This window comes from Theobroma umbraticum, unplaced genomic scaffold (genome assembly GCF_002168275.2).
Source record: "Theobroma umbraticum cultivar Fairchild unplaced genomic scaffold, ASM216827v3 scaffold_44.0, whole genome shotgun sequence".
NCBI lineage: Eukaryota > Viridiplantae > Streptophyta > Magnoliopsida > Malvales > Malvaceae > Theobroma > Theobroma umbraticum.
The window spans coordinates 9417987-9433242 of NW_018397255.1; the positions used below are offsets into that span (position 1 = coordinate 9417987).

At 33.9% G+C, this 15256-nt stretch overlaps 2 protein-coding genes across 6 annotated transcripts in view; one reads left to right on the forward strand and one right to left on the reverse strand.

Moving 5' to 3' along the window:
* Positions 1–10656: 10656 nt before the first annotated feature.
* The window catches only part of LOC110429345 (coiled-coil protein), a 6771-nt gene continuing 2171 nt past the window's right edge, over positions 10657–15256 (forward strand). The window contains exons 1-5 of one of the 4 annotated variants that reach the window (XM_021445342.2): positions 10657–11142; positions 11247–11368; positions 11548–11639; positions 12647–12721; positions 12830–13020. In XM_021445342.2, coding sequence (XP_021301017.1) covers positions 10802–11142; positions 11247–11368; positions 11548–11639; positions 12647–12721; positions 12830–12937 — 738 coding nt within the window. In that variant the 5' untranslated portion in view covers positions 10657–10801 and the 3' untranslated portion in view covers positions 12938–13020. Of the gene's footprint in view, positions 11143–11246; positions 11369–11547; positions 11640–12440; positions 12497–12646; positions 12734–12829; positions 13021–15256 lie in introns of those variants that run through there. The other 3 variants (XM_021445343.2, XR_016350731.1, XM_021445341.2) reach the window with 3 other exon arrangements.
* The window catches only part of LOC110429344 (Lycopene beta/epsilon cyclase protein), an 8712-nt gene continuing 7159 nt past the window's right edge, over positions 13704–15256 (reverse strand). For both annotated transcript variants that reach the window (XM_089782344.1, XM_021445335.2), the window contains 5 exons: positions 15183–15256; positions 15052–15087; positions 14850–14936; positions 14221–14312; positions 13704–14072 (listed from right to left, as the gene is read on the reverse strand). The exon at positions 15183–15256 is cut by the window's right edge and continues 40 nt beyond it. In XM_089782344.1, coding sequence (XP_089638470.1) covers positions 13976–14072; positions 14221–14312; positions 14850–14936; positions 15052–15087; positions 15183–15256 — 386 coding nt within the window. In that variant the 3' untranslated portion in view covers positions 13704–13975. The remainder of the gene's footprint in view (positions 14073–14220; positions 14313–14849; positions 14937–15051; positions 15088–15182) is intronic.

The window sequence follows — 15256 nt, forward strand, 5'->3', positions numbered from 1 at the left end:
ATCTTATACTTTTTAACAAAATAATTTTGTACACATCATATGTGAGTTGCCACATGTCACTAACTATCACTTAACGGCTAGGTTGATGGAAACACTAACGGGAAGGATTTTTCATTATAACATTGGAAGTATAGAGAGTAATTAGTGACTTTTTGAATTGTAAGAATCAAACTAATATGTGACTCAAAATTTGAGAACTAAGGGTGTAACAGTAATACTACTGTCTATGAGGCCTTATTTCAATGGCAAGGAGAAAGTTGAGAAAATCTTTAGGTTTCAGGTTTAAATTCTACCAATCGGAGCTTAGCACAACTTTATTATGGTTTTATTTGGTTTGTTTATTAATCCCTTAGTGAATTTATTATTTGAAATAGATTTAAAGTATTTAATTGTAAATTTAATTTTAACTGCAATATATATGTAACCTCATCAAATTAAAAAAAAAGGGATCATTTTATGTAAATCAATTTATGGACTATGTAACACTGTTAAATCAATTACATATATATTTTTTTAGAAATATTTTCTATGTTGTATATTTTTTTTATCATATGTATGTACATAAAGCTATAGCAAATATAATTTGATAAGTTTTAGTAATAACGAGCATCTTCTAATTAATGATTTAATTTGAAAAAACGACGATATGATTTTATCATAAATAATAACCTTTAGAAACAGATCATAGCCAAAATATTATTATTAGGTAAAGAATTGCCAATGATTTACATGGGGTGATGATGACTTCTATTTTATGGCTATGATGGCAAATGATAGTTGAACTTTTGTGTTTAGCTAGTGAGGTTTTGCACCAATTGTAAAGCCGGAGGGCTTGAGACAATTAAGTCTCATACGTTCAAACACAACCTTTTATATATGTATGTGTCTAAAAAAAATATAGCACTTCATTTTGTTTTGTTAAGTGTTAAATTTTCTTCAATTATATACTAGTTGGGTTAAGTTTTAAAAAATTTCCTAGAGTTACTATGCCTTATATTTAAGGATTGTTTATGATTGTAAATGTAATTTCATTTTCACATATATTTTTATCTAAGAAGTAATTAGTTTCTTGACTATGATACTGAAGTAATTGTTTCCCTTAACTTGACAAGTGAATTTATGGTTCAGATTTTGGATTGAAGGACCAGACCACCAACTTGGATGGAAAGATCAAATTTTAGACGGATTCTTATTAATAAATTAATGATTATTTAAAAATTATATAAAAAGCAGGTTAAGTGTTTACAAATTATAAGAGTTTAACCCATAGAAAGAGTACCTTTTCTTCAAAACTTAACTATTAAGCTAGAGCGACTTAAAAAAATCATATTCAATACTACCAATAAAAGAAATGAATAAATAAATAAATAAGCCACTAACGATATTACACAAAATATTAAGACTCTCCAAGTATTAAAACCGAACAATAAATAAATAAATGAACTATAATATGGACTACAACCTGAATGAATGAATTCTCTCGTAATATTCATGAATTTGATACACTATTTGAGTATAATTTACATTTATCATAATAAAATATTATTACTTTAATTATTATTTTTCAAAAAATATAAGATTTACGGTCATCCTAAACTACACTGATTGTAGGATTGGTCCCATGGTTTGTCCTATAAATCTGCGATCTAAAATTTGTAGGACCAATCCAATATGAATGGTCTCTAATCCCGACATTGATTAGGACCGCCTACTCGGACCAACCCTTAATATGTCGAACATACTTTATCAAGGCAAATTAAAGGAAAAAAATTAAAAATTGGATATATAAAAAGATACTCACATATATTATGTTAATTAATATTCATGGATATCCAAATTTTGATATATGGATACTAAATAAATAAAATCCATGGTCATAGCCTAACTATATTGTGTAAGATTAAGGTATTGTTGATTATTAATTAACTAATGTTAGCTGTTAAAATTGTTCTCTTAGTTTCAACGAGGGGTTTTTATTTTTAATTTGGAGACGGAAGAATGTTAATGTAGCTCATTGAATATAAAGACACATGTCTAATCTATTACTGAGTAAATTATTTTTCTTGTGCAGAATATTATGTTAATGAAGAGTTAAAAAGTAAAGGATGAAGGTGAAATCAATTATAAAATCAACAATTATATCGCATGTCATGATTTAATTGAAGAATCAAGAAAGAATTTTACTTAACCTTTTTCCCAATTATATTAATTTACTGTCCAACAAAATATATTTTAATCTCCGCCCCATTAGAATAAGTGTAGATAAAATCTTAGAAAAGGTATTGCAAGTGGGATTCGAGCAAAACCCAAAAAGTTGTAGTAGTTATTATATTTATTAAAAGGGACAAATATTGAATTTATTCAACCTCTCACTCAAGTAATTTTGTAGACAAGCACCATATAAAGTAAAAGATGCCTTTCAGATCTAGCGGACTTGATGCCGCAACTAACCTTGCTACGGAGAAATTGAATACTTTTCTTCACGTATCTTATCAAAGTTTCTTCAAAGTATTTCTTGAAAACCTCCCTCCCCCCCTTCTCTTAATTTGTCAAATATTACCCCTCGCAATATGGACCTTATGGTAGCTTAGCATATGCAAAATAGCCTACAAATTTAGAACTAGGTGCTCAAGACAATGCATCTTGAAGAAGGGGTTTTCAACTTGAAACTGTAGGTGGAATTAGATATGAAAAATTACTATATATATTAAGAAAGAATGAAGAAAGTTATTACATGTTGATTTAATGATAAGATATTCCCAATGCTGGACCCTGGTCAATCTAGTGAAATAATTAGGCATTTGATTTATCCTTAATCAGAGTTTGGCATTTAATTACTAGTTGACCCTCCACCATAGTCACCAAAATGGTTTACTACACATTCATTGAATGAAAATGGCAAGAAATTTCCCATCACTTACGCCCCCACTTGAAATGTTGATTGATTTATATGGCTTGGCTCATTTGTCGCCACCACTTCAATTATAGGCTGTGTGGATGAGGAAACGAACAATGGGGAAGTTAAATATATATTCTCTGATAGTCCGTAAAGCTGCTGCACCGAACAAAAATGTCTCATGTGCATGTAAAGTTAGAGGAATATTGACAACAAGAATGGGAGTGCAGGAAAAATTGTTTGTAAGGTGGGTTGCAAAACTGGAAAGAATGTCCAAGTTTGATTGTCACATTAGAAATTTTAGGGTGTCGTTATGCTGATTTGGATGCTCATTCCTCTGCCTATTTCCACAAGCCTAGCTGCATGCCACTTTATTCCTCTATTTCTTTTGCACTTGCTCTAGCTTCATGGGAAAATTTTTCTGAAGGAGAAATGCTTAGTTTATGATAAACGATTTAGATAGTAAATATAAAATTATCAATCAACCGGAACCCAACCTTTTTAAAGCATTAAATCTGTTCATAAACATTAGGCCGATGCATTTTAGATTGAATAGAGACAACACGAGAGGCAATTTTTTGAAAGGCAAGAGTACTTTTCTCTTTCATCTTTCATGAATTGGACAATTTCGACCCATGTGAAAGTCAAAATGTTAAGCATTTTCCATGAACAAAGTGGAAAAAAAAATTACTAGATCAAGAATGAGGGAAGTCGTCTAATTAACTGGGAGGCAATATCCTTGGAAAAGATGTCAGAGTGAGTTGTGGTGGCTGCAAATGGGCACGAGGAACTGGCATAAAACCTTTGTGCATAAATAATGATTCCATGGGATAATGAAGGCCAATATACATTGTTCCACACCAAACCCAGTGCGTACAAATGGAATATTAATTATTTTTAGGTCAACGCATACCTATAAAATCTATTCACACTTTCATTTAATTAATTCAAGTCAATTCAGGCAATTGAGAGAAACCATTTCCATATGAACTGTTGGAACTAAGTGCATGTCATGCGGTGAGGGCGGTGGTGTTGCTGGGTGCTGTTTTTTCTAGACATTAATGGGGTGCTTAGTTAGTCTTGGGTTTTAGGACAACAATGGAGGCAAAAACAGGGATTAATGTATGTTTTGAGCACATTAACTAATTTCACTTTGCCTTTTACACATGTTGCTATCATCATTTTCAATCTGTCGGACCTTAATTCTACCCGTAATTATACCAATAGACTTTTTTAAGTAATGAATGATTAATTATGAATATGATTAAAGGCAAAATGAAAATAAAAATTATATATTATTTGTAAGCGAATGAAGTCAAAAGCACTGACGGTAATCCCGATGATAACCAGGGAAGTTGCAGCAGTCAACAAATGTCCCTGGAATTCAAGGTTTCTTTTGATGTTAACTAAGATTTTGATATTCAAAAGATCATTTGATGCCGTTTAGGACTTTGAATTTGAGTGAATATTCGACATGACAGCTGCACCAACTTAGTTGTTTGATGATCAACCACCCTGCCGTTCCAGACAAGAGAGGGAGAGAGAAAGAATTGGTCCATGTAAAAGGCAAAGCAGCCATAGTTAATTATAATTACTTTACAAAATTTGTTCCTAAAAACCCTATTCCTACAGTCCGTGAACCATGATTTGGCCTATGAACACAGCACTCAAAAACTGAAGATCTCTCTATACATGTGGGCGGACCGTGGAAAATCTTGTCTGAATTGATTTTGGTCAGATTAGAAACCTAATTACCCCAAAATTTTGGCCGTACGAGCCCTGAAAGTGGGCACCTTGACCTTTTATTATTTAACTGATTGTAGGTTTCCCCGCTTCTCACGTGCAATGATAAATACTAGTTTTACACTTTCCATCAGCGCAAGGTTTTCAACAAGCATTTGCATCTTCCCAAGAACTGAAATTGGACTTTTTCCCTCCCTTATGATTTATAAAACGTTGAAATGAGTGTAATAATCTTTTGATCATCACTGTTGACTGATTCCTTACTCTTGACTTTGCTCTTCTGAAACAGTTTGCACAGCTCATTACTGAAAATGGAAATGGGAATACAGATAGAGGGAGGGGGCTATGGTATCATACATCATAGTCATCAAATATATAAAGTAAAAAAGAGAAATAAGGAAAAGTTGGAAACTTTTGCTGCCCGTGCACCAAAAGGGTCCAAGTCTAACCCCTTTTCTCCCTACATTTCAGAAGAGTTATGTTACAATATTCAACATTTGCATCATTCGGGACATGAAAAATTCCTTAGCTTTGCAATAAAGAACCACTAAATCTTATACCAAATATATGGTTGGTTTTGGTGAGTATAACAGGGGATTTCAATTGGTTTGGCAGCTGAAATTTGCTCTTCCAAAGGCATACATATTGTATTGGGGAAGACTGTGGTCGGAAAGATCGTACAATCGTATAATTCCACGTGTCAACTTTTTCAAACAAGACAGACTGAAAATTCCAATATCCCTGGCCGACCTTTTCCATACGTGTCTATACTGGGTTTATGATATGTGTATTTGATTTAATGTATTAACGCAGTCACGCGGCTCTTATTAATGGTCAAGCTTTAGTTTTCTACGAAAATAATCGAGTGTGTCGGTGTAATATTTTGACTTTACCACGCGGACCAAATTGCCCTTTGTCATGCAAGGCGTATGCATATACTTGTGGTAAATTTAGTATGAAAAGTGAATAGGCATTTTGGTCTTTCCAAATAACATTTCCAAGTCACAGCGAACGCTTCCCTTCCCCTCCAAGTTTTCACATATATGGGTGTGTGTATATCTCGTGTCATTGTCCCTAATTGAATGGTGACTTCCACCACCGCACCCCAACCGTCATTATAAGGCCAGTTATCACATATGTTTGACCTTGCTATAAAATCCACATTCCAAGATCTTCATTCACCGTTGGATCTTGATCCAACAGTGGCAAGGCCACGGCCCACCACCATGTGTCACCAATCCAAGCAAGATCCCAAGGCAAATGGGGTCAACAGGAATCTGCATACACAACTTACGAAATGGACCACCAAAGCCTGCCCATATATAATACTTAACACGCTGGCTAGGCTATGACTGCTTTTGCATCTCTCCGTCTCTCTCAAAGAAAAGATGAATCGTTTTCAGTTTCAGCTTTGCTCCCTTGTTGTTATTATCCTTCTGTTTACTCCCAGGATTCAAGCAATCCGGAGGAACCTTGCATCTGGCACTTCTGCCGAGAGCCCCACAGACCCTGGCCAACAGGTTTTTCATCCAGGGTCGAGTGCTGCACCCTTTACAGGTCAATCCAGGCAGTTCGAGGAGAAGCGAAGAGTTCCAACAGGGTCAAACCCATTACACAACAGACGATGATAGTGAAGACCAGTTACAAAAAGAACTCAAAGTTCAGATACTATATCTCTCTCTTTTCTTAGTCTTCTTCTTTTCCTGTTGCATAGGCTTTGCAATTTCAGCATCTTTTCTCTTATGCTATAAGCATATTTTTGGTTGATCTCTGTGACAATATCACAAATTATATACCTAGTTTAGTTATGTAGAGATATTGTACAGGAGGTAAAGATGAACGTTTTTCTTAGAACTCTTGCATGTGTTAGATTGATTATCACAAGGCATTATTTTATATTTATTTGTTTCTAGGCTTTGTATCCCATACAGAAATGGGTCAATAATGATCGTATGTTAAAGCTTTACAGATATTTTTATATGTAATAGTAGTTTATTTTTCTCAGCATCTTTATGTGCTTTTGAGAAATGACATGAATATATAGAATTGTATCAAGTGAAAGTAAGTTTCTAACAGAATTTAATAGGGCTGAGGAGCTTGCTTGTAGCCTTCCCTTTGCTTGCCTAGAATTCTAATGACAAGGAAGAAAAAACCAGAACTTCCAAAGAATGTACTTGGAACTTGGAAGGTTTCACTTGTATGAAACCAAATTTGGGAACCCTTCCCCTTTCATGGGTTTTCTAGGTAACTGCACCAAGAGGGATTTTTGCAGCTTTCTGAACCATCATCATCGTTTTTCTTGGCACTGAATGCAATTCTGATTTGCAATTCAAAGCTACCACACAAAGCCCAAGATTTTAACAGATTGCAACTGGCAAAAACTCAAATTAGCATTTTTAAATGACCCACTCTTTCTTTCTAGTTTGAAAGTTATGTTGAGTGATTTAAATGGAGAGTGTTAGCTAGTTCACTCACCTCCTGACTCAAAGACCCAGATTTTAATGGCAGTTTAATTGCCCATTATTTCATACAACAACCATGCAATTAAGGGTGGATAACATGTGTACAGAATGGAATATTTTGTAAGCCATTGGGCCTACAGGCACATACCATACACAGTCAGATGCTGCCACCCTTCAGATTTACAGCTTGCCCTGCAGCTTATTATTATTGGGTTTTTTTTTTTGGTACAGAACCAAGCTTATTATTGTCGTAGCTGGACCATTTTATTTATTAAAGTTTTTTTTCTTAATTTTGTTTTTACCCTTATTTTACCAAAGAATGCACAATCTGGGCTTGATACATGAAATCTATTAGCCACGAGTGAGTATCCCCTCCAACTTTAAAGGACTCGGAAAGTAGTAAATGTAAGTTATTATTAACCAACAAAGAGGTTGTTCAATTGATAAATTGGTCTGCTTAATAATGAGCGGTTGAATGTACTAGCTTTATGAAATGCAGTGGACAACTTCTTCCGAGAAGATTAAATAATCAATATAACATGAGAAAAAAAAAAGTAATAATTCACCGCCCATTTTTTCATTTTTTTGAAACGCAATTCACCTCCCATTTAAAGTCAAACAAATTAAATAGCGTCCAATTGTAACATTAAATTGACCTAAATATGAGAGACAATTTATTAAGTCATAGACGTACTGGCATAAAAGCTGGGAAGAGACCATGCAGTAGACAGCAGGGCATAAATGAGATGGAGATGGAGATGGAGATTGTGAAGGTGGGGTGTGGTCCATAGCGCGCGTCCAAGTGCAAATGCAGTGGATACCAAATCCACATCCACATCCACATCCCATCGACCTTTTTATGTGTATGCGCATGAAATGTAAATACTTGAATTTAGTTGAGCAAATTATTACATCGTTGAAACGAACAATTCTCACCCCCAAATGGCAATGCTAAGTCTACTAGAAATTGGCACGCCCCCGTCCATCAGTCAAGGCTCGTGGGAACTGAACATGGCCCCATTATCGCAGCGCTTCTCACCCGTGGCCTGTGGGTCTAATTACCTCTCGCCTGCAATGCCTAAGCATAAATTAAAGCACCTCTTCTCTTATGCTTGTTTATTGTCAAACACCCGTTTCCAACCCCCGTTTTTTGTTGTAGACTCATCTTCTTTCAAATACATATTTAACTTAAGCTTAAGCCTTAATCAAATCGGCATTCGCATGAAAAGAACCAAGTGATTCATTGTTTTCATCTCATTCGCACGAGTCTTTCCCAATTATTTCTCTCTTGAGCAGCTTTTGCTTTCAGCGTCGCTCACCCTCTTAACACTATCCAGACGAAGACCTCCACTTCAGAAGGAGGAGCAATTTTCAACCGCACTTGCTTCCACACACCTAGGTTACCATCCCCTATTCCAAGTACAACTCTACAAAATGAATTTCAGAGTAATCTCCACTGGAGGCCCCTTTCTATACCAGCTTATCCTCACCATTACGACCCAGAACGATGCTGGTCAACATGGACTCGTATAGTTTTATGATAAAAGATGAGAGCAGATTTTCATGATATTCATTTTGATATTTGCCTACTTTGTAAGAAAAAATGGATGTTCTTTCAGAACTTATGTTTAATATGGTGATTAATCAGTCTAAATGAAGTTATTACCTTAAGAAATTAGGATTTGTTAATTAAGATGAAGTGAAGCTTAAACACGTAAAGAGTAGTCCAATGGTTGATCAAGATAACAATCGAGTCCACTTTACTTTGTGTGTGTTTGGGGGGGGCATATTTACTGCGAGTTACTTGGGAACTTTTTGAAACTTTAACGTGTGTGCGCTTAATCGACTGAAACCAATATTCCAATAAAACTTTAAATTTGAGAATGATTCATTAACAGAAAATACTAGCGCTATTGATACGAGATTATATAATGAGAGTTAATTTTTTCTCTCTCTTAAACCTTATCTCAACATTTAAATTCAAGATGTCCAAAATAAAATCTTAAAGTTTAATCATTAAGATTTTTTTTAGAGATAAAAATAATAGTTATTAATTAGTGATATAATGTTCAAATAAGTTCTTAAATTATTAAAAAAAATTTAAATAATTTTTTATTATTTTATTATGTTCAATCAAATTTTTATATTTTTATTTTAAGTTAAATAAATTTTTATGATTAATGATGACTAATTATCATTAGTTAAAATTAATGATACTTATCATTTTATATTTACATGACATTGTTGTGAAGAGTAAAAAATATCACATAATCATATTATTATATTAAATTAATATATCATGTCATCATTAATTATAATATATCAACATATCATATCATTATCAGTTATGATATATTAGCATATTACATTAACATCACGTCACATAAAATAATAAAAAATATTTTAATTAAATCAATTTTTAGTCATAAAAATTTATTTGATTCAAAATAAATGTCTAAGAGTTTATTTAGTTCAAAATAAAAATATAAAAATTTGATTGAACGTAATAAAAATCTAAAGACTTATTTAATTTTTACTAAATAAGTTAGAGACTTTTTTAATATTATATCTTAATTAATTTACTCACATATATTTCAAAGAATAAGTTAACGTCATGGATTAGAAAATGGTATGATACAGAAAGAAAACTTCATACTACAAATTGAGATAATCAATATATATATATATAAGGAAAATACAAAAATGGAAGATATTATTATCTGATACTATGTATGAGTATAGTAAAAAAATTGTGTCTAACATTTGATTTATTGAAAAATTATGGTATTATTTCTATTTAGTCATAGTGTCAAATCAACTATGTTGAAGATGGCACACAAGTGATACAAACACTAAATGAAGACAAAAGTGTATCTCCTTCACCATGCAAATTAACTGTGTCGAGAGCTAGCTCTCAATGTTGGTTAAGATCTTGTTTCCCAAGGAAAAGATAATTGGACATGTGTTTGAGGTGCTTGTTCCTCAAGAAATATATAGATTGCTCCCAACTCCAACTAATTAGTCCTATTACTATTAATTAAATAATGAAAACAACAGCCGTTTTGCTTGACTCACCTTACTGTTCTAGATTACATTGATAAATTTGAATAATGTTTTCTTTCAATGAAACCAAATTTATATATATTATTTTAGTTTTACCTTTTTGGCTTAGCTCCTTAAAACTTTGATCTTAATTATTTTAATATTTTATTTATTTAAAATTTGAAACTATGTATTTAAAAATTACTTTATTCTAAGTTTTTTCAATGATTTTAGTTAATAACAAAGAATCAAATGTGAAAAAATTTAACTGTAAAAAATTAAATTCAGAAACTAATTATGAGAGGAGTTGAATAACTATAACTTAAGAGTGTAATTACTTTTAATATACTATATATACACACACTATGCATGAGAAAATGAAATGGATTTTTTTTTTTACATATTTACAAATTTTCCTTACTCTATAGAATTAAGATATAATACATTCATTTTGACCAAATAAAAAAATTACAAAATTAAAAAAAAAAAAACTTTTTGTTTTGGATACTTGGAATCAGGAAAGAAGACCTTGAAATTCAGACAAGAAGCTGAAGCTATAAATACTTGGACAACTTGAAAGTCGAGCAAGATACAGTTCCAAAAGCCAATAAAAAATCTTAAACCCAAATCCCCATTTTTGTACAATTCTGCAAAAGGAATGAGTTTTCTTGCGGGTAGATTAGCAGGAAAAGAAGCAGCCTTCTTTTTCCAAGAATCCAAACACGCCGTTAACCGTCTGGCCGAGAAAACCCCCAAGAGCCTCCCATCGACCCCACCATCACTCGAGCAAGAAGCTCAAGCTGACGTCCTTCCAGAGGTCCTGAAACATTCTTTGCCTTCCAAGATCTTCGGCCAACCGTCTGATCCTTCCTCTCTCTCGAAGGGCTCCAAGTGGGCCCTCCATTCTGATCCAAACAATGCCTCCATTTCCTCCCCTGATGCCATGAACCCTCTCAGGGCTTACCTTTCTCTGCCCCAGGTTACCTTTGGCCCCAAAAGGTCAGTTCTGCGCCTCATATTTCTAACCAAATTCAATTTTGTTTTTGTTTTTTTTTTTCTCTTGTGTATTAGTTTTTCACTGTGTTTAAATGGGGGATTTGCAGGTGGGCGTTGCCAAGTACGGAGCATTCGGTTATGGCATCGACGGCTAATGAATTGCGGAAGGACAAATTTACCCCTATCAATCCGGAGAAGTTGAAGGCGGCTGCTGAAGGACTTCAACAAAGTATGTTCATTCGTTTTTCTTCTTGATGTTTTCGTAGCTTATCTAATTTGGTATGATTATTTGTAATCTTATCTAATTCGAGTTAGAGAACATTTTAATTCCGTCTTTTGGTTCCTTTTTTACCTGTAATATTTTTGCATAAGACTTCTAATACTTGGTATTTGTGTTTATTTATATAGTTGGAAAAGCTTTTGCGGTTGCAACTGCAATTGTATTTGGCGGGGCGACCTTGATGTTTGGAATGGCAGCCTCCAAATTGGAGCTGCACAATGTGAGTATTGCGCGCACCAGATAACCCTGTAATTGCCTGTAATAATAGAGGATTGATTTCCTCCAACGTGCACTGAGCAAGCTTTGAAAAGATAAAAAAGCTAAAAATACTGCATATCTATTGGATAGAATGTTTATCACCACTTTCCCATAGTTTCTTAATGCCTTTCTGGTCATGTTCTAGGAGAATAGAGTTTTGTTATCTATCAGATAGATCATCAATTGAGAAATTCTCTTCCAGATGTTTCATTTGGATATCTAGTTTTCTAGCATATTTAGGATTTCTGACAGTATGAATCAGTTGAAGTATAAAATGTACAGTAGTTCAGAACTTGGTCCTAATAATGTATAACAAATTCTGCAATGGTTTTATTGTGGATTAAACTTACTCATCATCGAATTCTGCATGGTAATTGACTTGTTGTCTATCATAATCGTTCAGAAACATAAGGACAGCACATTTGATCCCATCACACATGATGCTGTTATGTGTTATTCTGATGATGATGACATGCGTATCAAATTAATATACCAACACAAACCCTTGCTTCCAAACCAAGTGAGAGGTTAACTTTAACTCATTCATGTTATTCTGTCTTCCTGCCCTATCAAGAGGCAATATCATTTAACTGCCTTGCCTATAGGGGTAAGTGATTTTTCTGCTCCATGACATGACATGTTCCGGTTCTTGTTTGTTAGCCTTTTCTGCTGCGTTATAAGTTAGGAAATGCACTGAAGCTGCCTTGCATTTAGGGGTAAGTGATTTTTCTGTTCCATGACATGTTCTGTTCTTGTTTGCTAGTCTTTTCTCATGTGTTCCAAGTTAGGAAATGCACTGAAACTGCCTTGCATTTAGGGGTAAGTGATTTTTTTGCTCCATGGCATGATCTGTTCTTGTTTGCTAGTCTTTTCTCATGTGTCATAAGTAAGGTAATGCACTGATAATGGTGAAATACTTTCCTTATATCCTTCTTTTTTTGTTATTTTGTTTTCTTCTGCTTTTGACAGAGTGATGACATCAGAACAAAAGGGAAAGACCTGGTTCAGCCTAAATTGGAGATGATCAGAGAACAACTTTTCCCTGTAAGAACTTGGGTATGTCAATCAGAAGTTCAATACTTTCTTTTGTTTCTAATAGTACTTTTAACTAGTCTAACTGTGATGGCACTAACTCAGAAATTCTAATTTCAGGCTGAAAACATGTCAAAGAAATGGAACCTGGCAAGGGAGGAAGCTATTAAAGAAAAACGTATCATAAAGGAGCTTTCTAAAATTTTAGGGGCAAAAACGTCTAATTGACTTGTGTGTGTATGTAAATTTGGAATCAATACAAATCAGACTGCATCTCAATAAATCAAAAGGGCAGAAAAGTTTCCTTGTAAGTTTTCCTCTATGAAGTTATATTTGAAATAATTATTGTCTTCGTGTATATAATATGTACAGCATCACTCCATGTAAATTATACAATCTTTCTTTGTTAAATTATTAGGTCATTCCTTAGTTTCAACTTTGCACTTAAAACAAGATTTTATAGGTGACATCATGAACTTTTGTTCATTTGCAGCATTCAATTATGAGAACTAACTGAAATCTTAATGTCTAGTAAATTATTAGATGGCTAGATGGAAGGAACATTGATTTAATGAGTTTTGTTTTGTCACTTGGACCTTGTTTTAAAGGACTTTCTGTTTTAAAACATGCAAAAAGATGGGCTATACCTTGGGGGTTATTTAGCTAAGCAGGTATTTCACCAGAGAAACACCTAAGCAGAAGGGGTAAAGAGAGGGAGTATTACATGATCTAGGTCTTGCTGCAGTCAAAGTGGCTTGTGTTGGAATAGGCAGCCCAACAACAGCTCTGTACCTTTGTTTCTTAAAGATCATCACTCTATCCATATGGAATTTGTTATTTTAGATCTTTTTATCATGTCAAACAATATCATTCCTACAAATTTAATAGTAAAATGTTAATTTGTCCTACATTTGTTGTCTAATATTGTGCCTTAGCAGACACGGTGATATAGCGTACAACAGTGTTGGACAATAAATGTCATCGGTGCCAAATATGTCTCAAATATATGTACGATTTTATTTTTATAAAATCAATTTAATAAATTGTATGTACAGAAAGGTAACGATGAATCAGCTTTTCTATGCTCTAAAGGAAAGAAGATAAAATAGTCCCATCAATCTGTGCAAGAACTACAAATCGTTCAATGAATTTTCATTGCTAACTATTCATAATCTTGTGGGAAAGCTGATGGTAGCAAGAGCAACTAGTTGAGCCTTCATTTTCCTCTATTAGTCTATTATGTGTCAGCCCTCTTTGCCTAACTATTCATAGCCTGTAGTCTAAACCAGATCCATATTTCCAAGCCTCAAGCCGCCGCTTCCATTCATACTTCATCTTGGATGGAAAAGCATTTAACCATGACCTTGCAAAAGGAAAAACAAATTGAGCTATATCCAGATGGTATAAGTGAAAAGCACAAGTCAAAGAAATTGCTTGTCCTAAATCTGCTAAGTGTCATTGAATTTGTCAGGCTTCAACATAGCTCAGTGAAAACAAGACCAAAATATTACCTTATGACGGGGTCCATGAAGGATGAGAGAAATGTATAATAACCCAGCATGAAAAAATGTCCAGACCAGTCAATAAGAACAGGTATATCAACCTGTAGATGAACAAATGGATTTCACTATGAGAAGCCAAATATACTAAAGACAGACACGCAAGTTGATTCACTAATGTACTTGGGTTTCTAAAAGTTTTATATGGATTACAAACAATATCAAGATATCAACTTAGTTTCTGGCAATCTGCACATTCATCGACTAAACTAAACAAGATTCAATTTCAAAAGCAATTGTTACACTTTCAGTTCCAAGCAAAACCACTTGCTGATCTTTGTTAAATATCCTTATGAAATACATATATTTGAGAGACCACAGCATAAGACTTGTTAGTTACATTTTTCCAGCAGTGGTTTTCTTAAATTTACTCAGATTATGGAAACAGAAAAAACGTACAAAACTGTCTTAGAAAATGCGGTTGCCATTAAAAGTGAAAAATATCGTAGAGGCTAAAAAAGTCAAGTTCTATCAAAGCCATATGAACTCATTTTTGAAAACCTTCAACTTACACAGTTGAAACGTATGTATCACTTGCTTGAAGAAAAGGGCTAAAAGGACCCTTTTGTGTTAGTAATTACCTGCTTGAATATTGATGGAAGAATTTGAGGTTTAGTTAGCATTACAAGGCCTAACGTCTTGGCAAGGGGCCCAAACTGTATGACATCCTGTCACAACATAAAGATCACATGAAAATTAATGTCATTGCTATGCGCTGAAATTCTTGTTATATGAGCACCACCCAAGAGGTGAAATTTGAAAACTGAAAAAGTAGGCGCTAACCTGTAGAAATGGTCTTAGCACAGGGTCCCCTAGCCTCTAGAGATGAGGAACAGAGGTTCATTAGGAAATGATAAACAAAATATGTGCATGAAGCAGGGTAGAAAAGTCTCAGCATACAAAAGCAGGCTTACCTGCATGCTCTTGAAGTTTATGTCAAGAAGCTCATTAATAAACTCTGGTGAAACATTGGTCTGTTTCCTTGCAG